Genomic DNA, 23,266 nt, shown 5'->3' on the forward strand with positions numbered 1-23,266 from the left:
GTCAAAAGGCGAATGAGCGCCTCAGACTGGGTCGGGCGCACATGATACAGTGGAAGCCGGGGGACAAGGCATGGTTGCACTGTCTCCAGGTGCCACTGGCAACCTCCTCTAAGCTGGTGCGGCCGTGGCGGGGACCTGTGGAGGTGGTCGAGGTTTTGCGACCACAGTGCGTGCGCATCAAATGGGGGAAGCGGCGGTGGTTCGTGCACCCCTCTAGATTAAAACCCTTCGTTGCGGTACACAAACCCACTTCACATATGCGTGGCCAAACATGTGGGGGGTCGACCGACTCACTGGGTCCGTCTCCGTCGCCCTCACCTAATGCCTTGCCGGCCGTACCACCTCCAGGTGCATCAGGACTGACGGGCTCACGCCCGACCACCCCTCCTGGGGATACCAAAGGTCGCGCGGCGTCGGATGAGGACTCACTCCGGGACGGACAATTGCCACCTGACGGTCCGCCACCCGGGGTTACCCCGTGTGAAGGGCCCGCTGCAAGGACGCGCGCAAAAATGCGCAGACTGTTGTGAGGCCGGAAGATGTGTACATAGGTTGTGTTCATTGTGTGTTGTGTGGGTGGTGTGTTCCCTGCCCATTGAATGTACATACGTTGGGTTCACCTGGTGTTGTGTGTGTGGTGGGTTCCCTGCAAATTGTATATAGGCTGTTTTTTTTACGGAATTCGTATTTATTCAGGGGGGGTGCGTCGGGTTGTTTTCTCTTCTTGCTGTTGCATTTTGTTGTGTTCTTGTTGCTGTTCTTGTTATTGTTGAAAAATAGTGAGGTACACGCGCGGTCAGGGGGTAAATGCACTTTTATTGTCATTTTTTTTTGTATGTTGGCAGCCGGGACGGCTGCAAGCTATGCGGGGGGGGGGGGGGGGGGGGCGGGGTGATGTAGGGGTGTTAGAGAGAGAGCCGTTATGCATGGCAGCCTATGGCAAACAAACACAGTGGGCGGGGCTACGTAAGTGCACGGGGAGGTGCCCTCTACGACGTCCGAGCCAGGCACCCTGGGGGGGGCTGGTTCGAACGTTAGGATCCCCCGGGGCCCCACCCCTCAGGGAGGGGTTGGGTATAAAAGGGGATGTATCAAAGGGCTCGGGGGTAGAGTTAAAAGCTAACCAGAGAAGACTGAAGACGTCTTAGATAGAGCCCTGGACTCCCCTAGTTCGATGTCCTTATCAGGGCCGAACAGGACTGAGCCAGCGGCGTGGTCCCGAAAGCCAGAGCCGGTGCTCTTGTAAGAGCTGGTCTGGGACTCCGGGTACCGGGCCCGACTTACCAGTGTCGGGCCAGATAGCCTCCCCTAGCCCGTTAGTGGAGGACTCGGGGGTAGGACAGGGATAGCTAGGGGTGTATTCCCAGTTATACGGGTGAGGGGGCCGATACCCCCTCGAGTGTTATATGCCCACTGTTGTACTGTAAAATAAATACACGTGTGCCTCCACCTCGGTGTCAAGCGTCCTCACCGGTACTTCACTATTAACACTCCTTCCCTTTATTAAAGCTACCCCTATCCCCTCCCTTTGATGCTGCTATTCCTGCATAATGCACGGGCATAAGTGGTACTGGTCGCATACCTGCATTTCCCATGGATATGCTAGATTCCTCTTGATATGCGAATTCCTTTGTCGGGGCACGCTTCCCCTTCCAACCCAGCTTAAATATACACTGCCAAGCCTGGTGGTGTTCATTCAGACGCTGTCTGACAGACCTGTTCTTCACCTGAGGACGGCTGCTTGCGTTGTGGCCGAAACGTCGTGAGAATGATTTTATTATATTTTATTTTTATTATTTTATTACTTCCCTTCTACGTGACTTTACTGAAAGAACCAAGAAGATGCCTTTAATTATTATACCAATTTACCCAGGAGAGGCTTCACTGAGTTTCATGACATTTTTTTGAGGAAGATCCTTCCAAATCGTCACAGGAGATGATTTGTCCTGACCAGTGGGCATTAATAAAAAAAAATAAAACCCTGGTTTGCCCTGTGACCTCATTCCAGCGATCCTTCACTGCTGCTTCGTAAGAAATGTGCATGAAAGGATTGCTCGTCCGACAGATGCCATGGAAAATCCTCCACCCTACAATTCCCTGTACGGCACGGGGTGGCCTCATCCAGCAGTGGATTAATACAATATGGGCTTACGTGTACATGCAGTGCTGCCATCGATGCCCTACGGAAGGAAGCCTGGCACACTCCTCTTCCACAACCGCAAGACCAAATGTATACATGGCGAGCCACAGGCAGATCTTTTGGGGAAAGTGGTTGGCGAGCACCTATGAAGTCCGGCACGGTACACGAGGGGGTGGGTGTCCACACTGGCGGAGCCAGTGGGAGGTGGGGTGGCACATGCCCCCCCAATGATCCGATCTAAATTAGGGATTTCGATCGGATCATTGGGATTTATTAGTAATAAATCGGCATTTTGCAACCCCCAGTGCCACTGTGTACCATATTATTATGTGCCAGGGACTCTGAGATGATATGACAATAGTCTGAGTCCATAATTGGCAATAAGTAATGGAAAAGCAGTTATAAGTGACTCAGAATTGTACGCAGTTGCGTATACAGTACAAGACTTCCCTGAAGGCAAACACCTTCAGCGAGCGCGATGCCGATCACATGGTTCGAATTCGACCCTCGATCGATGGCTACGCCATCGCCCCACACGTGTCGCATAAAAAGCAAGGGACAAGTCCTTACTTACTAACAACTCCTCTATCATTTTTCATTGCTGGAGGGGTTGCCCCCCCCTACCTGAAAATCCTAGCTCCGCCACTGGGTGTCCAGCAACCCGCCTTTGACCGCCTTTGTCCCAGAGTAGCGGTGCTTACCCACCACACCAGGTACTCATTTGAAGCCGAGTCGACCTAGGGGAGGCCTAGGACCGGTTCAGATATTCGACACTGATGTTGACTGTGAAGGGGAATCGAACTCGGGTTGCCAGGTTCATAGCACATCACATTAACTGCTACTTGCACAAACACCCACGGAGATTCATAAACGTCCAATGAGGATTTTATAACTCCAATTTGCATGCTTATCTTGCAGACAGGTGTCTAAAATGTAGTGGGTTCGTGGGCGGGATTGCGATTTGTGCTGCATACATGATTGTCCACCTTGTCTCCTGCACCCCCACTTCCTCTCATTGGTGCAAACCTAAGTCCATCGCGAAAGTGAGGTAATTTCAGACCAGTATAAACCCTCGTTATGCGCGAGTTCTGAATTCGCGAGTTTTTGCATATTCGCGAGTTACTAAATGCACATCAATTCCCTATTCGCGACCCACCGGACTCCAGTATTCGCGAGTGGACGTCGTGCCAGACCACCGACACCGGGGAGGTGCGTGCAGAATTAAACATTTGACACTGCGAGGATTAGTCACGCTCCCTCGGCCGCCCACTTAGTCCTCCGTCTCGCAGCAATCCCGTTCTGAACTCGCTATTGTGATTTTTATTCTGTATACGTACTTAGTCCACTCGTTTACACATTTTGGTATGGATGAGTCGACTGTCGGGTCCATTAAAAATAACGCGAAAACAATCGGGCAAAGTGTTGCGGCTAATGCTCCTTAGAGTGCTAAATGATAACTGTGCAATGTTTTCAAACACCTGCATCTCCCCAGGAGTCATCCTCCGCAATTCAACACCTTCACCACCACCTCCATTTAAGTCAAATCATCATCAAAGGCAATTAAAATCATTGTTCTAGATAATGTATTATTTATTGGAGTCATTGTTATTAAACATTTACTATCCCTCCCCCCCCATGTTCACTAGTACCAGGAACGGAAACCCCATTGTTCCCATTGGAAGATTTCTGTATTCGCGAATTCTGCATTCGCAAGAGTGCTTTCAAGAACGCAACCCTCGCGGATAGAGAGGGTTTAATGTACTCATGAGTATGATCTCCTTGCTGTCGTAAAATCGTCTCAATTGTAAAAATAAAGGAAAAATAAAGTATAGGCATGGATTCTATAATATTTTCCAACATGCATTTGTCTTTGAAAGTATTTAATTAACAGTTATGGAAGCTGACGGGTAGCAGTCAGGGCAAAATGCATTTGCCATAACCCTAAATGCGAAATGCATTTGGGTATTTGCAAAGTCCCTCTTGCTACGAGTTGTGTCTCAAAGTTTTGGGCAACACTTCCACTAATTTGGCCGGTTTTTAAAAGGATAATTCCCAAATTTCAACACAAGTTTATACTAAAACTTCCTTAATATTGGATTATCTTTACAAGAGTTGATGTGCCACCCCCACCCCCACATGGATGGACCAAGGTACGGAATAACAGACAGCTGCTGCACAAATGCTTGCACCTTAGTTGGAAGGAGTTAATAAACAGCCCACGCTCGCCATGAACATAACCATGTTTTTTACACGTATATGCGTGCACATAGGACCATTGTCAAACTCAACTGTGAAGTTTTGGTCTTATTTGACAGCAGCAGTTTTATTCAATTACGTGTTCAAACGAGCAACCGTATTCCTGAGCCAATTCCACGTTCCTATGACGAAGCAATTCTATCCAGAGATAAGCCAATGTTGACTTCCCAGAATATCATAATTTATACCCTATGAAGGCAAAGTGGAATTAGTCAAACCCCAAATGAGATTTCAGGGCATTGTGGTGGTCTGCTGTGGTAGCACCGTGTGGTGAGGCGATGTGGTATGATGTGATAGCATTGTGTGGTACAGAATGGCGATGTACAGTTGCTGTGATGTCCCAGTGGTGCCATGGTATGCCGCGTTAGTGCAGTTTGGTAACTGTGGTGTGGTACCACAAATATGGTGTGCGAGCACAGCCCGCAAACCGGGCTCCGCTACGAGTGGTAGAGAGGCACGATGCGGGACACGGGCGAGCGGCACACGGGGCAGCACACGGGGCGTGGCAGCACGCGGTAGCACGGCAAGCAGCAGCACACGTGGCCGCAGTCCAGGAGCACACAGCCGCGCGGCGCGCTCAGGCACACCACGCACGGCAGCCGCCCGCCCTCTTCCGTCCCACCCGCCCCGTCTTCGGGGGCCAACTGGGCCGCCTCGGCCTCCTGCTCGCGTCTCAGCTTGTCCCAGCGCCTCTCTTCCCGTGCTGTGGGAGGCGGCAACACAAGGAGGTAGCGATGTGAGATGAAACAACGGAGAACTCTGGCATGGTGATGATGCATCCACTTTGCGTGTACGGTGCACTGTAAGCCACTCAAGTCAGCCTATATAGACATTAACCTGTGTATAGCCCTACCTTTAACCCGCACCTCATACCCTTAATCAAAATTACCATTATATTAATCCCTTATACCTAAATCATTACTCACCACATCTCTAATTTTTCCATAATTGATGGTAAATTAATAAATACCACAGTTGTTCAATCTTAATGCCTCCAATTACACCGTGATCATGACAGGTATGTCCTGTGCTAAACGAGGCAAGGCTTTGCCAGTTGGTGGATGGGCAGCCACTGAGAATCATTAAGAACCATGTTGAAGAGTGGCGTTTGATGTCCATTAGTGGGCCCACGTCTTGTCGCCGGTAACACAAGTTTCTCATCGGAGTTTTTTCCGCCATTGTTTGCTTGGACATTTTATGCCCTCTGCTGGATTCATTTTTCACTGGTTGCAAGTTTGTGCGTGAGAATTTGCTAATGCTCGAGTTTACAAGAGGACGCTAGACAGCAGGTTGGCATGTAATTATTGATTACATAAATCGTTATGCTCACATTAATGCATGTTTCAGATTCCAAAGAACACAGGATGAGATGTTACTATCCTTTGTGCAAGCACTTCCAAGAGTTCATGAACAGTGAGCCTGGTGAAATTTGGGGAGCGCATCGTCAGTAGTGACCCTTTGGTTCCTAGGGTGTTTCGGCCTTTCATACTATACACCCTCCCCAAAGGCGGCCAGCGACAGGGTGATCAATCCTACGCTTGCGTCCCATTCCCAATTAGTCATAGGAGTTGCCTTGTTGTTGGTAGCCAACATCCCATGGGACTATGCATGGCAGGGGCGTCCTCCTCCCTGAGTCAAGCATTGTTGACTGCATACCTCCTGGCCCTCTCACTTTGGGGCCCAGCTGGGGTCTTTCCTCTTCATCCAGAGCCACTGACTGCTGCCTTCTGCCGCCTCCGATACAGCTTTGATTGCCGAACGCTGGCTCTGGCCCTTAATTCCCAGGTCTCTAAGCAGTCTGGTTGTAGATGTTGCCACAAAACCTCTGCAGCCCACCTCCACTGGTCGGACTTCTGTGTTCCAACCATGATGCCGTGCTTCGGCAGCTAGATCGGCATAGCGCAGATGTTTTCGCTCATAAGCCTCATCTACTGAGTCCTCCCAGGGTACTGTGAGCTCAATGATGAAGACCTTCTTGAGCGAACGGGACCAGAGCACCACGTCAGGTCTTAGGGTGGTGGTTGCGATCTCCGGAGGAAACACAAGTTGCCGTCCAATGTCAGCTAGCATTTTCCAGTCGCGGGCCAAGCGCAGCTGGTCTCGCTCTATTGGTGTAGAGCCGCTCTTCGGTGGTTTAGCCCCTTCGCGGACAAAGGTCGTCCGTAAGGGGTGTGATGCTGCTGGGGGTGGTAGGGAGTTGGTGGCAGCTCGCTTGTCCTCCAGGGCGGACGCAAGGTTTTTAAGGACTTGGTTGTGACGCCAAGTGTAGCGTCCTTGGGTGAGGCTTGTTTTACACCCTGTGAGAATGTGCCTGAGGTTGGCTGGCATGGAACAGAGGGCACAGTCCGGATCTTCACCATACCATTGGTGAAGATTAACTGGTGTTGGAAGGATGTCATATGTTGCTCTGATGGAGAAGCTCAACCGCCTCGCTTCCGTGGCCCACAGATCCTTCCAGCTGATCTTCCTCTTCTCCACACTGTCCCATCGAGTCCACTGTCCTTGTTTGGCATTAATCCCTTATACCTAAATCCTGACTCACCACATCTCTAATTTTTCCATAATTGATGGTAAATTAATAAATACCACAGTTGTTCAATCTTAATGCCTCCAATTACACCCTGATCATGACAGGTATGTCCTGTGCTAAACGAGGCAAGGCTTTGCCAGTTGGTGGATGGGCAGCCACTGAGAATCATTAAGAACCATGTTGAAGAGTGGCGTTTGATGTCCATTAGTGGGCCCACGTCTTGTCGCCGGTAACACAAGTTTCTCATCGGAGTTTTTTCCGCCATTGTTTGCTTGGACATTTTATGCCCTCTGCTGGATTCATTTTTCACTGGTTGCAAGTTTGTGCGTGAGAATTTCCTAATGCTCGAGTTTACAAGAGGACGCTAGACAGCAGGTTGGCATGTAATTATTGATTACATAAATCGTTATGCTCACATTAATGCATGTAATTGCTTGTGCAAGAATATGTCAAAGACTGATCATTTCCATCTGGAATTATTAAGACCATCGTTAACAAACACTCTGACCACCACATCACCTGGAATGCATCCAATCTCATAAGATTCTCATACAATGAGCACAGTTGAGCCAGCAGAGTGATTTTAAGGTTGACCTCTGAGGCTTGCAGCTGTATCATTTTTCACGATCGTAGCATTGTAAAGTAGATGTCGTAGGGATAAGACTGTGCTGTATATTTGGAGTTTGTGGGTCGCTATCCGCATGGTTGCGTGGATTTTTTTCCGGGTCCTCCTGTTTTTCCCTCCACATTTAGAAACATGCGTTTAGACTAATTTGGCTACAGTAATTTCCACGTGATAAGCCACTTCGTTGAGCTAATTTGTGGCCAGGTCGCTTCTGAAAAATAGCTATATAGCTCAGTGAGCCTTACCTGCTAAAATAAACAATAGTTTTAGTTTCAGTGTGTTTAGTCACGTGGTAATGTATCATTGTGGTTGTAAGGTTATGCATTGCCACAGTGCGGGCACTACCTCGGCGGTAGATCCTGCGCAGGACCCAGAGGGCGAGTGCCAGGGTGAGCAGCGTGCAGGTGACCGCCCCGAACCTCCACATGCCCGTGCTCCAGCGACGCTGCTCCACCAGGGCCCGCAGGCCGCCCGCCGCCGTGCTCAGCAGGTAGGCGGCACCGTCCCGCGGAGGGCGCACCTCAGGGGCCCCATGCTCACCCAGCGCCACCTCCCCCACAGCCGTCAGAGTTGCTCCCACGCGTAGCAGGCGCTCAACCTGGCGCACGCGCGCACACGCACGCACAAACATACACACAAAGAAAACGATTCCCCGTATCGCCTTAACATACTTGTCATGTTAGCGACCACCTATGAAGGCCGGCACGGTACACGAGGGGGTGGGTGACCAGTACCACGCATGGCTACCTTTGTCTCCCTAATCGCTATGTTTACACACAGCACCAGGTACCCATTTGAGGCTTAGTCGACCTAGGAGAGGCCCAGGACCGTTTCAGATAACCGTCACTGGTGTTGGGCGTGAATAGGAAGCAAACTCGGTTTGCTTGGTTCATAGCACAGCACGCTAATTGCTAGGGTCACCCCACACAAACATGCATACATACAAGCACATTTGCATGCACTCACACAGTGACAAACAAGACAAAAATGCTGTTACCTTCCAGCACACTGACATCACAAAGAATGAACCTCTGCCCCTGGCCCTGCTTGGCCACAAGCTAGATTCGGATGTCTTGTGAGGGCAATGTATCATGGTTTGTTTCTGGGTAGGCTCGGCAAATCGCGAACGGAAAACAACCCTGAGATAGGCTCGGCTATGTGTAATAAAATTAGTGTCAACAATAGATGGAGGCGGCGGTGAGGACGATGGCTGTGGGATGAGATCGAGCGACCTGCAGCACCCCGCGGGGCCGCTCCCCGCTGAGAAGCCCCAGCAGCTCGCCCCACGTTCCCGTCGACGGCTGAAAGGACTCGGCCACGGGCTCCAGCGAGAGGCCGCTCGCCTCCTGGGGACTCCGCACACGCACGCTGGCCGCCCGTGGTCCCGTGCCCTCCAGGACAAATGGCACCATGTCTGTCCGCGTGTGGATCACATGCTCCGTGTTGTTCCTGCATCAGGGTGTGCATTGCGTGATGGAGGACACAGATGGGAATAGCGATGCTTAATTAGAAAGAAAACTATATATATATAAAAAAAGATATAAACTAGAAATTTGGCAATATTAAGGATGTAACGATTCACGTCTCAGGCAATTTGAATGTTCTTTTTATGATTCCGGGTCGCAATTTGATTAAAGAATCACGTATTTTTTGTTTCACTCGGACTGGCGTGCTTGCTGCAATGTGTCACGCTCTTCAAGTTCGATCCGTTGGTGTAAATGTAAAATTGCATTATTTGTAAAATATTATTATTACATTCATCAACTGATGCCTCAGTGTTTTGGGGGCCCCTGAGTGTAGTTTGGGTCAGGTGCCTCGAGGGGCAGAGGGAGTTCTTCCACAATTCTTCACACGACGTCCCAGGATCTACAGAAAGTGTGGAGGGACCTGTGTCTCCTGGGACACGTGTGGGCTTTTATTTCAGAATTTTCTCCCAAAGTTTGATGTACTATCAACTGTTGCACAATTTGGTAGTTGGATGCAACTCACTCTTGTATTGGTCCAGTCACTTGGTCATTTGCTTGGAAGTGTATGTTTGCCTCTCCCATCTCATTCCTAGCCATCATAGCACATTCCTTTGTAGTGTAGCGGGGTGGTGATTTTCTTTTACATGTCACACCTACGTAATACATATTTGATTAGAATTCACGTTAATTCGAATATAAGCTTTACACACGTGCACCGATTGTGTCATTGCATGTCATATTTCATTTCTATCAATCCGTTACATGTGTTCAGCTGTACGACAATAAATTTGGATCTGCTGGCTCTACTCTGTTGTTTCACCTTATTTGCTTGTGTGGCTTTTATCGATTTAGTAAATGTCAGATATGGAAAACCACTCGATATATTTTTGTTTAAACATCCAAAGGACTGCATTGCCCTTCTTATGCTCTGATGAGACCTGCCGAGTGCATCAGGATACCATTGGAACCTCATTTACCAGCAGAAAAAATATGATAATTGTTTTTTTACCCTTTTATCTGGCATCAAAACTGACACCTTTTTTACTATCCTGCATCAGGAAAGTTACCAGTGGTGGGTGAGGCTGCTCCAGACGAGCTTCCGCTCCTTGAACTCCACCTGCTGCATGACGCCCAGCACGTCGGGCCGCAGCTGGCTCTGTAGGTGCTCCTTAATGGGGCGCACCGTCCCTGTGGAGTGGAACGGGCATCCCCGGGAAGCGATCCCCCACCCCACCTTTATTTATGTCGGCTGAATTGTGCATTAAAGTCATCATCATGCATGCGACTGTAAACCTGCTAGCCTACAAGCTAACCAGGATGTATGTACGTTGAACTACTTTCGCGTCGTACGTAGCCAACCGTGCTAAAACCGTTGGTGCGAAGGATGTGGCAGTACAGCAAGTGGGTTTCTGACCTGTCTGGGTATGCGTTTGAGAAGCATTCGCTTACATGAGGTGGGGGGGTTTCTCTCGGATATTTATTTTCCTCTCGCATGCAAAATATCCATTCTGAAAGGAATCAACCATCTTAAAGCATCAATTGGCTGCCAAAATCCTGAAACACATTGAGACTGTGTTGGATTTACAAAAGACTATAATAAAGGACCCACGACGATCTGTGCATTACTACAATTAACCAAAGCTCCAAGTTACCTGGCAAAGGAACAGTTGAGGTAGTGATTATAACTAGCCACTAGGGGGCAATGGTAATCGCGATACAGTAATGTACAGGGTGTTTCAAAGAGATGGACCCAATTTCAAAGCAGTATATTTCACGATGGCAACATGTTACAATTACACAAAAAGTTACAAACGGTTAAATGAGTTATTAAGTTTTACTAACCATTTTATAAATGCTCTATGTGCCCTCCACCTGCTGTATGGACAACATCGAGACGATCGTTTAATTAGTCCCAAACGCCTCTCAAAGTGTCTTCTTCCACTGAAATCACCACTGCCGTGATTCTGTTTTTGAGGTCATCCAGATTAGTCACTAATGGTGGCATAAAAACACGGTCTTTTGTGCCACCATGCTCTTTGACATTGGCGGAACAATGCCAAAACACAGTTTAAACGCACGCTGCATCGCAACGCAATAACGAATTCAGTCTTGCTGAACTGCAGAACACAAAACGCCTTGTGTTGTGGGGTCGCCATCTTGCGAATGACTGAGGCTAGGGGCTGTTTGTGCGCTGGGAGAGGCATCTAGCTGTAATCATTTGAAACTCTATGCCCCGCCCTTTCAAGTGGTAAGAGTTTCATTCATGGGCGGTTCGTGGTTGCAGAGATATAGCGATTTCAAATCGAGTCTATTTTTTGAAACACCCTGTATTCTGCATTAATGTTGACAATCCCATAGTTCAACAACACATAACTACTCCTAAGCACAATCCTGACTATATATCTATGAAGGGGATTGGGGGTTTGCATCCTGGATGGGTAGGGGTGTGTGGTGATGTGTGTGTATGAACCGTTTTTTTTTCTTCGCCAGTTGGAAACATTTAGGCTGGCCTGCCTACGATCCATCCTGGGTTTAACCAGGCTGGATTGTGTGAGAAGCTCACAAATCCTTGAAAGATCTGGGCAAAGTCCCATCGGTGAGCTCCTCCGGCAGGCAAAGGCTGCGTTTGCTGGGTCATGTAGCCCGTATGCCCAGCCACCGCATGCCTAAACAGATTTTGTTCGGCCGGATCGAAGGGGGCTAAACGGGCGCGGCACGGGCTAGAGAAGAGATGGAGTGATGTAGTACAGGAGGACGTGGAGCTGAGTGGACTTGCCGATGACTGGTACCAGCGGTGTCAAGATCGGCCTCTGTGGAGGAGGCTCGTAAAGGACGCTGCTGGGCAGTTGGAGGCAGTTGCCCTCCAACAACAACGGAGGGTGGAGGAGCGACGCTCACAACAACGAGCAGAGCGCCGGGTGGCTAAAGCACAGCAAGTTGGTACAGTAAGGGGCACAGGTGGTGCATCAGCCAGTCATCTCGGTCATCTCGGTCAGTGGACCCGTGGCACCTGCTGGGTCTGCCCCGTGACCTCCTGCCAGCGGGCGTTCGACACTTCACGTGGTCTCAAGGTGCACTTGGCCCTGGCACAAGCGTCGTGGCTGACGTCACCGCCACTTAGTGGCGAATGGCGGTTGTTGTTGTTGTATGAACCGTCATGGGAAACAATGTTGCAGTGATTCGCACACTTAGCTATGAACCCAGTGATCAAAACCTATATTGGACCTTCTCTAAGTCGACTCAACTTCATATTAGCATCAGGTAAAGCTTGTGAACATTGGCACTATGGAGACAAATGTGGCTGGGCATGATGCTGACCACACCTCCTTGTAAGCTGTGCTGGCCTTAACATGGACTGACACAGCAATTGTCCCAACAGCCTCTACGACTGTAGAGGGGATCTCTGTAATGTGTTTGCACAATTGTACCTTCCAACACCACATATGGTAAGTAGCCCCCAGGTGCCTCCTTCAGCCTGCCTATGAGACCATCGTCCAGGGGAATCTGTGAAGTTTCCTGTGAATCACACGAAGAACACCAGAGACTTTCAGTCATGATGAAAATTAACTGAAATTACCCCTCAACAACAACTGATTCTGTGAAAAGAAACGCACCTATAGCCTTGGCACTCTGAAAGCAGGGTTGGTGGCTCATGCAAGCAATCAAGTGCATGAGAGCGAAACAGCAGCCCGTAGAGAGCAGTGCAGAAGGCACATTGTATCCCCACCCCCCGACTCCCGATATCCGCCACTGATGAATCGGATGGGATTAAAATGTGAATTCAAATCTTTCTATTTTTTAATTGTGGGCCAATTACTAAAATGTATTAATATTTAACAAAACTCCGAGAGTGCGCAGCAAATGGTAATTCTCTTCCCAAGGGCAGTTGTATCAATCTCCCTCTAATCCCATCCCACTCTCTTTATCTCATAACATCACACCCCATGCTACAGGTCTTGAACCATAAGAGTATTTGAAATGATGTATCTTTCCCTTCCTCAACACCATCACCGCATAGAGATCAACATCCATTCCCAGAACAAAATTTGTAAGTATATGAACTGTAAATGTAACTGTTTTGTTATAGTTCGTTGCCTCAAAGCCAGCGGACCTGCAGCTTGCTCAGAGCTGCACTCTTCCTGCGAGCGACGCTCCAGGAGATGAAGCTCACGGCCACACCAACGCCCAGGAACACCAGCTCCCGCGTACTGGGCCCATCCGGCCCCAACATCGCTCCCAGCAGCGTTGTCATCTTTTCTTTTCGCACACAACCAAAGTGAATACAATTACATCATTGCCCCCAACATCAACCATGAGTACCACACGGTAATTACTGAACACCTATTACACTAACCTCAACCACACTATAAGACCAAACACACAGCAAATGCACTAACCTCAACCACAATATTACATTAACCATACTAATTATCAGAGGTGGGACAAAGTCATTGTTATGCAAGTCCAAGTCGAGTCTGAAGTCATCAAATTCATGACTCGAGTCTGACTCGAGTCCAAGTCACATGACTCGAGTCCACATCTCAGAGGTGGGACAAAGTCATTGTTATGCAAGTCCAAGTCGAGTCTGAAGTCATCAAATTCATGACTCGAGTCTGACTCGAGTCCAAGTCACATGACTCGAGTCCACACCTCTGCTAATTATACACTCACCCGAAATAAACTATCACTCGCAACCACTCTCTTAATTACTACACACCTCCACTTCCAATCAACTAGAACACCAACCACCAAATAACCACTCCACCAAACCACAAGCTATCACGTTAACCCAATTAACCAGAGCACAGATAGCCACACGAACCACGTAAACCATATTCGTATCTACACCAGCAATAACAACACCATACCAACTAGACACCACTAAATGAACCACACTACTACACACCATCCATTACTCCACGATACAACCTTTATGAAATCACACACCAATAATACACACCTACGGCCCTAACCACCGCATCAACCACCATGCTGACCACTACCGACACGAGCACAAACTATAACATTAATCCAACCTTACCAAATCATTTTTGTGTGTCACGCTGCGGTTATCTGACCTTAATTCTCTATGCCGGTCAGTGCGGGTTTGTTGATGGTTAGAAGCTGAGATGCAAGAGCTGACAAGGTAACATTCCAGGTTCAAAACCTGCTTAGCTTCCGATATCTGATGAGGCAGGGTGCATTCCGGGTTATTTGATCATAGGCGCCACACAACAACCTCACCAAACACCACAACAACACAATCTACAGTACAACCACATCACGCTACAATAGCTAATGGGCAACGGTGCTAATGGTTACCACCAAGCACAAGGAACCACAGTCCCAACTCACGCAGCCAAGTTGTAGTTTCACCCACAACAACCACCACACAAAGTACGGTGTCACCACTGGACCAACAGACATATCAAACATATATACAGGCAAGCTAATACCTTGTCAACCCCAATTCAGACCTTATTGGTAACCCCGTGCTCTTATAAATCTCAACATTAATCCTTCAAATAGCCATCATGAAACTGCTGTACGCCGTATGGACCTGAAACTCTATTTAAGAATAGGTGTAAACCATATGGTTTGACAGGTATGCAATCTACAGTACAACACCTAGCAGCATATATATAGTACAACAACAGCAGCCGCACCATGCACTGATGAAGTATAAAACACACTCGCCACCACAAATATTACAGTCCACTATCAAGCACGGCTCCAAGAACCGACAAAACCTCTATTCATGATACAGGTTGTTTGGGTTCGATCTAACCCAACACAACTCTGCATTATGGATATTGGACGCGAAAGCCGACGTGTTAAACCCACTACTCTTAATAACCACGCTCACCATGCTATTATTTAACCACACGGATCACGTACGAGATATACATGCGTGTATATATGTAGCCAGACGACAATACACTCAAACACAACCAATCTAAAGTGTACAAGAACATTAACAGGCGAAGCACACGACGATCAACCGCGCACAGCAAACAACTTCCCGCCACTGCACGTGGAGCCGGCGGCATGCAACCTTCATCTCACGCACGAACGTGAGATGAACGTCAGATGAACGTTTACAACCAACCACACCTGGACCGCGTCTGACAACGCCGAGCGACCGTGGACCCCCCCTCGCCGAGCCGGGTCTCTGCGGCCGCGGGTTTCACTCCCACGGAGTCCCGGGGTAGAGGGCCGAGGTGGTCGCTCTTCCGCCCGCAAAGCGGCGCGAACCCCGGCGGCGGAGGTCAGGAGAGGCCGAGGATGAGGCCCGCACCGCGGGAAGAAGAGACGAGCGAGAGAGAGATGACTTTGAACTTGATTACAAATTAAAGGTGCATTTTAAAATAAATAAATGCACGCACGCTCTAGCTTTAGGCAGGGTAGATTTGATGGGTTTTTTTTAATATATATTTTTTATCTTGGAAGGAAATCGAGAGATTCACTTCTGTGTGCGACTCGACGGGGTCGGGGGTGGGGGGGCTGAGTCCCACCCAGGGGGAGGCGCTGGTCGCGCGCGCGGTTTAAGTTTAAAGTTAAACCCCACCGCGTTTGAAGTTTAAACGCATCGCGTTTAAACTTCAAACGCAATGCGTTTAAAGTTTAAACCCACCACGTTTAAAGTTTAAACCCAATGCGTTTGAAGTTTAAACCCACCACGTTTAAAGTTTAAACCCAATGCGTTTGAAGTTTAAACCCACCACGTTTAAAGTTTAAACCCAATGCGTTTGAAGTTTAAACCCACCACGTTTGAAGTTTAAACGCAATGCGTTTGAAGTTTAAACCCACCACGTTTAAAGTTTAAACGCAATGCGTTTGTAGTTTAAACCCTCCACGTTTAAAGTTTAAACCCAATGCGTTTGAAGTTTAAACCCACCACGTTTAAACTTCAAACGCAATGCGTTTGAAGTTTAAACCCACCACGTTTAAAGTGTAAACCCAATGGGTTTGAAGTTTAAACCCACCACGTTTAAAGTTTAAACCCAATGCGTTTGAAGTTTAAACCCAATGCGTTTGAAGTTTAAACTCAATGCGTTTGAAGTTTAAACCCACCGCGTTTGAAGTTTAAACCCAATGCGTTTAAAATTGAACCCCACCGCGTTTAAAGTTTAAACCCACCACGTTTAAAGTTTAAACCCAGTGCGTTTAAAGTTTAAACCCCACCGTGTTTAAAGTTTAAGCCCACCACGTTTAAAGTTTAAGCCCACCGCGTTTAAAGTTTAAACCCCACCGTGTTTAAAGTTTAAGCCCACCACGTTTAAAGTTTAAACCCACCACGTTTAAAGTTTAACCCCACCGTGTTTAAAGTTTAAGCCCACCGCGTTTAAAGTTTAAACCCAGTGCGTTTAAAATTGAACCCCACCGCGTTTAAAGTTTAAACCCACCACGTTTAAAGTTTAACCCCACCGCGTTTAAAGTTTAAGCCCACCGCGTTTAAAGTTTAAACCCAATGCGTTTAAAGTTTAAACCCAGTGCGTTTAAAATTGAACCCCACCGCGTTTAAAGTTTAAACCCACCACGTTTAAAGTTTAACCCCACCGCGTTTAAAGTTTAAGCCCACCGCGTTTAAAGTTTAAACCCAATGCGTTTAAAGTTTAAACCCAGTGCGTTTAAAGTTTAAACCTACCGCGTTTACCCGGCGCGTTCTGAGATAAACCCCCCGTTATTGTAAGAGCAACCGTTGCGTTTCGCAAAGCTGTCAGTGGCCCTACTTATTACAGATCAATTCAGACCTTATTGGTCACCCAGTGCCCTTATATGTCTCCCAGTGCCCTTATACAGCTCAACGTTCATCCTGCAAATTCCCATCACAAGGGAGAAACACAAACAAATTGACAATCACCACCACTACACTCACCACTAGTACACTCACCACTACACTCACCACTAGTACACTCACCACGACACTCACCACTAGTACACTCACCACTACTACACTCACCACTAGTACACTCACCACCACACTCACCACTAGTACACTCACCACTACACTCACCACTAGTACACTCACCACTATTACACACACTCACCATTAGTACACACACTCACCACTAGTACACTCACCACTAGTACACTCACCACTAGTACACTCACCACTACTACACTCACCACTAGTACACTCACCACTATTACACTCACCACTAGTACACTCACCACTACACTCACCACTACACTCACCACTAGTACACTCACCACTATTACACACACTCACCACTAGTACACACACTCACCACTACACTCACCACTACACTCACCACTAGTACACTCACCACTATTACACTCACAACTACTACACTCACCACTAGTACACTCACCACTACACTCACCACGAGTACACTCACCACTAGTACACTCACCACTATTACACTCACCACTAGTACACACACTCACCACTACACTCACCACTACACTCACCACTAGTATACTCACCACTATTACACTCACCACCAGTACACTCACCACTAATACACTCACCACTGCTACATTCACCACTACTACACTCACCACTAGTACACTCACCACTACATACCTGTCAACCCCTTATCAGTGCCCTACCTTATTACAGACCAATTCAGACCTTTTTGATCACCCAGTGCCCTTGTAAATCTCAACGTTCATCCTACAAAGTCCCATCACAAGGGAGAAACACAAACAAATAGACAAAAAAATTGTTTTGCCCGTATCAAAACGGCTATATGCCGTATGGACCTGAAATCTCAATTTTCCTGTACAAGAATAAGGGTAAATCGTATTGTGTGTCTCTCTCTGCATGTGTGTCTGTCTATGCTGTCCCCGTGTCTGTATTATATCATTCATTCTTACCTGATGATGGTTGCTTGTGTTGCAACCGAAACGTCGTATTCTCATATTATTTGATTTTATTTTCTACGTGACTTTACCGAAAGAACCAAAGAGTAAATCGTATGAGTTGACCTATGGTTTCGTCACAGGGAAGAGACGACCCCGCTGTTACTTTTAGTTGCCAAAAACTGCGGCTATTTATATTTTAATCCTTGTTAAGGCCACAGTGTTATTGCCGAATATGTGTTTTTGTTGTGGTGAATGTTATGTTGGGCAAACAGGACGAATGATCAGCACGAGACTAAAAGATCAGAGAAATATTAAATTCTCGCAAATACAACTGTCAACAGTTGCAGAACACGCGTGCCAACAAGGAAACTCAATTGATTTTGATAATGTTAAAGGTCTGTGCAAAACTAGCTACTACTGGCCAAGACCAATTAGAAAATCTATCGAAATTTAAAGAAATGAAAATAACTTTAACCGTTCGGATAGCTACCTCCTTAGTGCTGCGTGGAAGCGAATCATCAAATAATACATTATTTAAATGCATGCTTACAAATGGAAGCTTACTTCAATAGGGATCATCGTTGGTACGCTATTTTAATACACACAATAGACAGGAAGGACAAGTTTAAAGGGCTCGCATAATGCACATGTTGACTCAGTAAACCCCCCCCCCCCCCCCATGTGGCACAAGAGCGCAGCTGCGTGATCACCACATCTACGCCTCTATATAAGGAACGAAACAGTTAGACTTCTTCACGAATCTGGCTGTCGCCTGATGAAGCTAGTTGTAATTCCTGGCGAAACGGCGTACTCACTGACGGAGCCAGTGGGGGGTAGGGGTGGCACGTGCCCCCCCCCCCCCTCAATGGTTCGGTCAAAATCCCTCATTTCGATGGAATCATTGGGGTTTATTAGTAATAAATCGCCATTTTGCGACCCCCACTGCCACTGTGTAGCATGTTATTATGTGCCAGGGACTCTATGAGATGATATGACAATAGTCTGAGTCCATAATTGGAATTGTTGGCAATAAGTAACGGCAAAGCAGTTATAAGTGACTCACAGAATCGGTCGCAGTTGCGTATACAGTACACACGACTTCCCTGAAGGCAAACACATTCAGGGACGTCGTGTATGCCGATCACACAACGCAGTTCGAATTCGACCCTCGATCGATGGCTGCACCATCGCCGCACACGCATCGAATTAAAAGCAAGGGACAAGTCCTTACTTAGGAACTACTCTATCATTTTTCATTGCTGGAGGGGTTGCCCCCCCCTACCTGAAAATCCTGGCTCCGCCATTGGTACTCGTACTCACATTGCAAATGTTGTGGCTTGGCTCTCCAACACACCGGTGTGCCGTACTGGTGACGAATTGGCATGTTCTATTTACGTGACAACCCTTACTAGTTGGCTGTGTCGGGTGGTGGCGGGTTTTAACAACACATGTATATATTTACGCGATCTAACCCAAAAAACTATTATTGACATATTTGTGTTGCTATTACTGTGCTCACGCACAATGAGATCTACCTTGTAAAATACCCGGGAAACTGGCTAAACTGGATAATCCGTGTAACAAATACACCTAAACACACGTAGATAACTAAACAAACGCAAAGCAGTGTTCATATTTACTGTGAAAAAAGGAAGTTCCTCTTGCAGTATGATGGTGATGGACCGTCTGGAATGCCTTTAGAATGCTTCAAACTCGAAGCACGCATGTAGTTTCTGACTGCAACATCAACTTTATTAATGTATTGATAATTAAATCATTTATAGGTTTTGTCAATTCACTGCTGGATGAAGGACTCCCCACGCAGTGTCGGTGATGGAGGTTGAGCATACTTCACCATACTGTTCAGTGCGCGTTGATGGTGGGTGCCAAAGCCGTTTCAGCTATCATTTGCCACTGATGTTAGCCGTGGATGGACATCGCCGCAGGCTGCCGGGTCGATACTGTACTCATCTCCTGCACTGGTCTAGAGAGTGTAAGGTGGAAATTACACATTTATATGGCCGGGACGTGTCTGACCCTACGAGACAACCATCGACAGCTTCACACAACGTGGAAGTCTTTTATAATTGACCGCGGTGGAGATGATGGGCCACATTGAACCACCTGACCTGGATTTGAACTCGCAAACCCTTCTGCCCCCCCCCCTTCACGTGTCAACCGCATTCACACCCCGTCTGCAGAAAGAGAGAGGAGAGACTCACGCCGGCAGGGACACAAAACAACACAACGACCAAAACACGCGGACGAATATAAAATGTGATTGGCTCAGACGAGACGGGGACACCGAGACGAGGCCAGCAGCGACTCGACCAGCAGAGGCACCGGCTCGGGTACCCCAGAGAGCTGCTAACGGGGCTGCGCTCCAGCGCCCACGCAGAAGGTCAGCGGCGAAACTTGATCCGCACACGTGCTCAGACTGTCCTGTCCTGCGCTTTAATAAGCACCGCGGTGACGTCATGACAGCTCACCCATCAGCCACACTTCAACACTCTCTCAATCCACCCCCACCTTCCCTGCCCCCCATACCGGCCCCTTCTATCACCCCAGCATTCGGACCCAGATACTGGCTCCAGCTCCTCTCGGATGGTGGAGCCAGTAAGTGATGTTTGTTGTTGTTGTTGTATGTGGGGCACCATAACAAGGTGGTTCATCACGAAGGAGAGTCAACTTTGGTGGGACAAAAGGACATTTGGTGGTGTAGTGTCCATCCCAGTAACCCCCCTAGCGCCGGGCCCCATTGTATGTATGTTGAACTTCTTTTGCGCCGTACGTAACCAAACGTGCTAATCGGAGGTGCGGGGGAAGGACAAAAACTAAACAAAAAACAGCAGTTTTAACGAAATGATTTTCAAATCTAGATGTAAAAGTGCACAGCTCCAGTGGCTTCCGAATATCGGAAGGAAGAGCGTTCCAGACGGCCGTAGAAGCACATCTGAAAGCACGCGATGCAGTGGCTGTCTTTGTTCGATGGTTATCCAAAACCCGGTGTGAGGATGACTGGAGTCTGCGTGATGGTTTATGCTCCTGACGAGATCAGCAAGGTATTGTGGTTCATTTGTGGCAAACACTTTGTATGCAATGCTGCGAGTCTGACTTGGTTCTCAAATATAAGTAGGGAATAAAGTAAGGCCTATTGTAAACCCCTCTATTCATCCACTGCTGCATGAAGACCTCGCCACGTTACGTCGATCATGGAGATTTAAAAAAAATATATTTCACGCTGGTCAGTGTGGGTTGGTGAAGGGAGGGTGGAGTGGGCTCAGGGCCGGTTGAAATATAACTCGCCACTGATTTTTGTTTGCACACAGCCCCGTGGCAAAGTACGGTCCAGCGACCCCCATTACCGCGACGGTGTGGGGAGGTCGTTATCCAGCGGTGGATTAATGGTCTGTAAATTAGTAGTACATATATATCCTGGATTTAAGTGCATGTATCTTTAATGACTGCAACATATTTATAATTCATATCGAATTCCTAAACGTTCGTACTGATATCCAGTAGTGTAAAACAGAAATCGGTACTTATTGGAGGAACAATTGGAGATTGAAATCTCAGTGGCTATGCTCGCTCGCTCCTGAGTCAGTACTAAGTCAAGTGACACAGTTCGATTCCAGCAACAGCCACCTTGCCTGTGGTGTGCTGATATCAACAAACCACTATAGTTACATTAAAACGTGTCATTGTCATTCTGCGTAAAAGTCGAGAACCAAAGGTAGTATAAGAATGAGCAAAATATGAACACTGAGAAAAATCTGTACTTTTGTAAAAATTCCAGTGTTTTTTTTAAAGGGCGTGACCTGATCTGCAGAGCGCGAAAAATAAGTCTTATCGCGTGATTTGTTGCCTGTGATTGCTCGCTAGAAACTCCTATTGACGGATATCTAAATTAAAATATCATACTCCTACGGAATCATTATACTCATACGGTCATAATTAATACAATTAATTATGTTGGTGATGCTGCGTTATTGAAGGCTTTTTTCTTTTACTCAGATACAATTTGGTAACTATTCAGGACAATCTAAAAAAAATTGTTCTTAAGTGCAACCCTTACGTACTGTCTCTCTGGCCCCTTTTTATTATTCCGCACCTCTGATTAGCATGGTTGTCTATGTACGGTGCGAAAGAAGTTCAACATATATACATTTATGTGCTATGAAGGACCATTGCCTGAAACGTTACATATTTGTTTTCCCTTTAGGTTATTGACGGATGTTGAGTTTTTTGTAATTTAATAAACGTGGATTTTCATGATCATCATCATCCTACACCTCTTGATGTTTTGAAAAACGTCCGTCCATCATTCTGTTTTTAACCTGACCATGGTGGTGAGAAGTCGCCAAAAGCCATCATCAACCATGGTCAATCCACTGCTGGATCAAGGCCCCCCAAGCCACCATCTATCTTCCACGATCATGTGTTGTAATAATCCACCTGGCACCTGCACAGGACATGATTTTATCGCTCAATCTCCTCGGAATACGTCCTCTGGCATGCATGCCAAAGAACACCGCCGATACATAATTACAGAACAAGGCATGACTGCTGAAACATGGATGCTAAAAACACTGTTACGTTATCTTTTTTCCCAACGTGTAAAACCGCCTAAGGCTACATTTAAACGAGGAAGAAAATCAAGAAGATCATGCATATGCATGGGTTCCGACATGCTTTCCAACATGTGTTTGTCCTCGTATTTAGCAATAAACGCAGTACCATGTCGCACAAATCAGTGGTGATGCCATCAGCGAAGCAATCCCGTTATTTTGTGGGGATTTAATGGGATCAAGAGATGAAATGTTAAATACCATAGGAACCTATTCAATATCATCATTGTTTCAGTCCGAGTGGAAGGCAATGGAATTTGCTTGCCAGTCGTCATTACATACCTCTCGCATATAATTAATGCAGTACTGTACGATATTAATAATAGGCGGAATCTGCCGTGGTGTAAGTGGTTGGCAGCACACTGCATTTCCAAGCCAGAGGTCGATCTCCCAGCGCGGCAGTTGAAACAAAGTGCACGTTTCTTCGTTCCGCCACTGTCCACCCCACAGTAAAAATACATGGGCGCAGCACAGTTTGTCGATCGGCAGATCGCGTGTGCTGGGGTAAAGTGGGGCTATTTCTGCCTCTTTCAATGCGTTTGGCCAGCGTGGACGAGTAGGCCAACGCTCCCTGGAGAGGGCCTCTCTAGAGGGCCTTCGCTGAACCTGAACTAAAACAAATGATCATAAATAAATAAAAACACAAACACGCTTCGCAACTTACGGACAGCACGAACATAATCATTCCTGTTGATGGAGCTTCACAGAACACGTACAGAGAGTGTGGTGGCAACCTTGGAATAGACCCTTACCCACCAGGGCACACCCCCCCCCCCCCCGGGCTAAAGG

At 47.4% G+C, this 23,266-nt stretch overlaps 1 protein-coding gene across 6 annotated transcripts; it reads right to left on the bottom strand.

Moving 5' to 3' along the window:
• Positions 1-1,023: 1,023 nt before the first annotated feature.
• On the bottom strand, positions 1,024-23,207 carry MUL1 (mitochondrial E3 ubiquitin protein ligase 1). 6 transcript variants are annotated; one of them, XM_061560849.1, is made up of 7 exons: positions 23,142-23,207; positions 13,129-13,274; positions 12,446-12,533; positions 10,085-10,205; positions 8,784-9,000; positions 7,897-8,149; positions 1,024-5,099 (listed from the first exon to the last, which is right to left on the bottom strand). In XM_061560849.1, the coding sequence occupies exons 2-7, from the start codon at positions 13,267-13,269 to the stop codon at positions 4,834-4,836; spliced, it is 1,086 nt and encodes a 361-aa protein (XP_061416833.1). In that variant the 5' UTR covers positions 13,270-13,274; positions 23,142-23,207; the 3' UTR covers positions 1,024-4,833. The 6 variants fall into 6 exon arrangements, with proteins under 6 accessions (XP_061416833.1, XP_061416830.1, XP_061416832.1 ...); XM_061560846.1 differs by having other exon boundaries at positions 13,129-13,269; positions 23,142-23,188; XM_061560848.1 differs by lacking the exon at positions 23,142-23,207 and adding an exon at positions 15,132-15,513 and having other exon boundaries at positions 13,129-13,269.
• Positions 23,208-23,266: the final 59 nt, after the last annotated feature.

This window comes from Lethenteron reissneri, chromosome 26 (genome assembly GCF_015708825.2).
Source record: "Lethenteron reissneri isolate LAM-NWPU_2019-01 chromosome 26, ASM1570882v1, whole genome shotgun sequence".
Lineage (NCBI taxonomy): Eukaryota > Metazoa > Chordata > Hyperoartia > Petromyzontiformes > Petromyzontidae > Lethenteron > Lethenteron reissneri.

Coding starts and splice junctions, on each gene's coding strand:
- MUL1 (XM_061560846.1), bottom strand. CDS start 23,162: ATGATTATGTTCGTGCTGTCC. Junction 13,270..23,141: donor TGATTATGTTCGTGCTGTCC/GTAAGTTGCGAA, acceptor CGAAAAGAAAAG/ATGACAACGCTGCTGGGAGC. Junction 12,534..13,128: donor CAGCTCTGAGCAAGCTGCAG/GTCCGCTGGCTT, acceptor TGTGATTCACAG/GAAACTTCACAGATTCCCCT.